General features: G+C 37.0%; 1 protein-coding gene across 2 annotated transcripts in view; it reads left to right on the forward strand.

Annotated features, from left to right (window-relative positions):
- CLIP4 (CAP-Gly domain containing linker protein family member 4) overlaps positions 1-4,612 on the forward strand; it is a 54,398-nt gene that overhangs the window by 18,429 nt on the left and 31,357 nt on the right. For both annotated transcript variants that reach the window (XM_011370742.2, XM_011370743.2), the window contains exon 8: positions 2,244-2,384. In XM_011370742.2, the coding sequence (XP_011369044.1) occupies positions 2,244-2,384 (141 nt within the window). The remainder of the gene's footprint in view (positions 1-2,243; positions 2,385-4,612) is intronic.

The following is a 4,612-nucleotide window of genomic DNA, read 5'->3' on the forward strand; positions in this document are numbered from 1 at the left end:
AAACGAAGGGGCTGTCTCTTCTTGCTGTGAACAGTGTCGTGGTTGGGAGATGGTATCTCACCAGGAGAACACCCAGCTCCGCAGACCTCAAACCAGTGGTGGTTTCACGGCTGAGGGAGGGACTTTATTATCAAGGAAATGCTAAACTGTGGAGGTTGGAAAACTTGAAAAATTGGAAAAGCAAGTGAGGCCAACTTTATTACTCCACTCCTTAGCTGAGATGACTCTCTTTCCGAACAATTTTTTTTTAATTAAATTCATTTTCTCTATCTTTCTCTCATACACACATGCACACACACACCTAGACACGTTGATTTTACTTTGTCACTCACTACGTTGTGAATATTTTTCCTTGCCATGAAATATTCTTCTAGAACATTCATTTCCCTGGTTGCATGAGTAGCTCTACGGGGAAGCAATATGGTATAATGCTGAAGAGTACGGACTTTAGAGTCTGAGTGCTTGGGTGTGAATCAGCTTCTCTGCCTACCAGCTGTATCACCAGCCATGTTTCTCTTCCTGTGCCTTAATTTGTCTTCTATAAAATAAGGATGACAATATCCCAAGAATTCATGTAAGGATTAAATATGCTGATAAATTGATAAAGCACCTAGAATAGTATTTGATTCCCCATAAGCACTCAAAAATGTTAGCTATTTGCTAGCTGTTATAAATTTATCAAAACAACCACTTTCCTTTTGTCAGACACTTAAGATGGAGCCTCATTTTTTGGTCCATTATTAAAAAATCTTTTTGTTTATTAAAAAACGCTCATTATATAAGATTTGAAATTCATAAAAAGGAGAAGAAAATAAATCAACTGTATATTTTTCTGTTTTCACTTTTTCAATTATAATTTGGATTATATATAGTTATATATTCTGCATTTTTATTTGACACCAATATAATTTCCCCAAGTCTTTAAATATTATTTAAAAATATGATTTTTTGTGTCTCCATTTCCTTTAATTTTTCCAGTTTGATGGGTGAAAATGTCAATGTTTGAATTAAGATTGCTCTGACTCTAGTGAAATAAAACATTCAAAATATTTTATTGTAGTATATGTATTTTTTTATATTACCTTGGCAAAATGGTTATATTATTTGCCCATTAAAAATTGGGATATTAGTGTTTTTTAAAACTGATAAGAATTTTTAAAAATACATATTTAGAGTATTAATTTCTTATATTTACTACAGATATTTTGTGCAGTTTGTCATTAGCCTTTGAACTTAATTTGCAGTATTTTTGGACATGTAGTTTTATATAGTTAAAAGACTTTTCCTTTATAATTTCTTACATTGCTTTTATGCTCAGATAGTTCTTTCTCATCTACTGATTACTTATGTTATATATTTTATTCTTTTAAATGTTTTAATTTTTTTTATGCTGTATTAATCCATTTGGAATTTATTTGGTTAGTTGTGAGAGATTAAGAATTTAATTTTAATTATCCTCTGTTAGCTAATTTTGGCAGCCTTCAAAGAGACTAAAGGCAAGATCAAAATCATTAGCAACGCATATGGCAGATATAAATCAGATACCTGGGAAAAGCTTAAGGATTGTTAACAGGATGCATGTGGCCTCCCTAAATCTCATCACCTAAAGGAGAGGCATGCCTCCCTTCTCCAGCACGTACCGTATTGTTCCTGATTTTCAGGACCTGAGGGCTAAGCCTTTAGGGAAGATTATATTTTATACTCAAAAAGATTTTTTCTATCCCTCCTATGTGTAAGGCACTGTAATTTGGTTGAGTGGGGAAGTGCAGAGAAGAGTAAGCTTGAATTTTATCTTCTAAAGGTGTACAGGCTTGAAGAGAGATAAAACATGGACATAAAAAGCTATAATATGGGAAAATATGTCTGAAAAGAGATATAAAGTGACATGGAAGACAAGTTTCTAATATTATATAGTGCATTATTATTTGTCAATAGCTTAGTCAGAAATAATTATAAAGAAACACTATTATTCACTTCTTTTTTCCCTGAATTTCACTTAATACCTAATTATGTATCTTTTATGTGATTCTTAAATTATTGCGTGTGTTGTTAGTCTTGACAACTATATTCTAAGCTCTTTGAGGGCATGTACTCTGTCTTACTTTTTTTTTGTTTCTTACTACAGGACACCTAGTAGGCACTAAAAAAGAATTTAAAGATTTATATTACTAAACAGTTGCACTGGCCCCTTTGTTTGAAATACTTCTGATTGCTTAACACTAAATCCCTCCATTCTCCCGTAGGTATTTTTGCACCTCTTTCAAAGATAAGTAAAGCAAAAGACCGAAGGAAGAATACAGTACACACTCCTTCTTCGAAAGCCGTACCTCTCATCAGGTCTCAGAAAATCGATGTAGCTCACGTAACATCAAAAGTAAATACTGGTAGGTCAAACTGGAAAGTTAAGGATCATCTCCTTCGGCACTTTTATTTGTGGACTTCCTTATATTTAAGGAAGTCCTGCTTCACCCTTTTTTGTTGGCCGTGAAAACCGAATCTAATAAACCCTGGATCTTAAGTGTTTTCGACCTCAATCACAGTTTACGATTTTAATTCCTGACGAGAGTATTTTTCAGTTTCGTCCTTTTCCTTTCCTACTATCCATACCTCTGTCGCCACCCTAATCTAACCTCAGAGCTAGATTTTATGCCTCTAATAAATCTTTATATACTGCAGCTAGCTTTATGTTTATCACCTGTTCAGGAGTTTTAGTGATTTTTTTTTTTTTAACCAGAAAAGATCCCGACTTTTGAAACTGGCAGAGTCGTTTCTGTATTTGGTGGAGTCGTTTACTGCTTCCACAGTTGGACTGTGGTTTGCTAGATCGCCCTGTCTCTTGTGCACATCGTTCTCACTCTCCCCTTCATTCTTGGTCTCATGCTAGTGCCCCAAGTGCAGTCATCTGACCTCTGCCTTTGGAGGTCCTAGCCATGCTTTACCTCCTTATTCAGATCTTGTTCCTCCATGAAAACTTCCCCATGACCCCAGAGCGTTTTGATCCCTACATTCCCTAACTTCGTATACACTTTTATAAATAGCACCCAGTTATTTGTTATCTTGGGTTTTGTCTTCTGATTGCTTTATTTGTGCAGATCTTCTATTCTCTCAGCAAAATTTTAGACTTTAAATGGACCGTGAGAGTATTTTGTATTTTCGCATTCACTGTGGCATACAGCACAAAATAGGAGCGCGATACATACTTGCTGACTCATTAATGATTAAAGGATTTTGTCAAAGAATTTGGTTGGCCTCTCTAATCTGTTCCATTGGACTATTTGAATGTCCCTGTGTCAATACTGCACTTCATAATTACTATAATTTAAAAAAAAATGAACCTTGATATCTAGTAAAGGAAAGCCACCTACTTTATTCTTGAACAGTGTTTTGCCGATTTGGGCCCTTATAAATCACGCTTCCGTATGAGTTTTAGAATAAGCTGTTAGTTTCTTTTAAAATATATCTGCTGAAGGTTTAACTGGTATTGCATTTAAACCTTAAATTAGAGTGGGAAGAACTGACATCTTTACAATATTCAGTCTTTCAATTATGAGCTTGGGATATCTCTCTATTTAGGTCTTTTAAAAACATCTCAAGAAGATTTTGTAATGGTCTCTACAGATATTTTGTACTTGTTTTGTTAGGTCTATTCCAAGGTACTTCATACTTTTTGGAGCTATTGTAAATGGTGTCCTTTAACCTGAAGCCCAGAAGTACACTGCAGACATGGAAAGGAAGCTCAAAGAGAAGCCCTCTGTTTCTGGTCTGCGGAGTGAGAAAGGGGCCCCCTACTAGACAGAAAGTGGAGGAAATCCCCTGCTCTGTGTCTTGAGCGCTTTCCCCGCTTTGGTTCTCTCCCGCCCCAGCCCCCTGGCAGTACAGCACGGTGCAGCAGCAGCCGGGGCTGGATGGGCACCCTAAGCCCCAAGGGAGGAGAACCCTTGTTTCTGACCAGAGAAACTGTGGTCCCCAAACGGATGGAATCCCCATTGGTTTTTGTCCTTTTTTTCTCACTGCTTAGCCCCTGAGGCAGAGTTAGTCGTAGGAGATTGTAGGACAGAGCAGGGAAAGTAAAGCCTCGGTGTTCTACCCAGAATACCAGAAAGGGGTGGCCCCTGGGATCAGGAAAGTGTCAGGGAGACCATGGCGAGGAGAGAGAGCTCAAGAAAGTGACCTCAAAACGTTGGGTGTGAATTCCTGGGCTTACACTCAAGCTGGGCATGCATGGAGCTGACCACAGGCTCGGGTCTCCTGTGTAGACCACTGCCCAGGTCCCAGGCTGATAACTGGGTGGCAAAGCACCTGAGACAGATTCCAAAACAGCTTTGGACAGAAGGTGGGTAGGAACTTTCAGCCTGAATCTAACCGGGTCAACTGCCTGCTAAAACAGAACAAAACAACATTCTCCATAGAATTTAAACAAGACCAGATTCCTATAAAATAATATTTGTAATGTATAGAATATAATCTGAAATTGCTCAAAATATGAAAATCGAAGAAAGTCTCAACATCTCTGAAGGAAAAAGACAATCAAAAGATGCCAATCCTGAGATGATACAAATATTTATCAGATAAAGACTTTAAATAATATATTATGACCAACTCTCTAAGAATT

The sequence above is a fragment of the Pteropus vampyrus genome, unplaced genomic scaffold (assembly GCF_000151845.1).
Source record: "Pteropus vampyrus isolate Shadow unplaced genomic scaffold, Pvam_2.0 Scaffold173, whole genome shotgun sequence".
In the NCBI taxonomy this organism is placed as follows: Eukaryota; Metazoa; Chordata; class Mammalia; order Chiroptera; family Pteropodidae; genus Pteropus; species Pteropus vampyrus.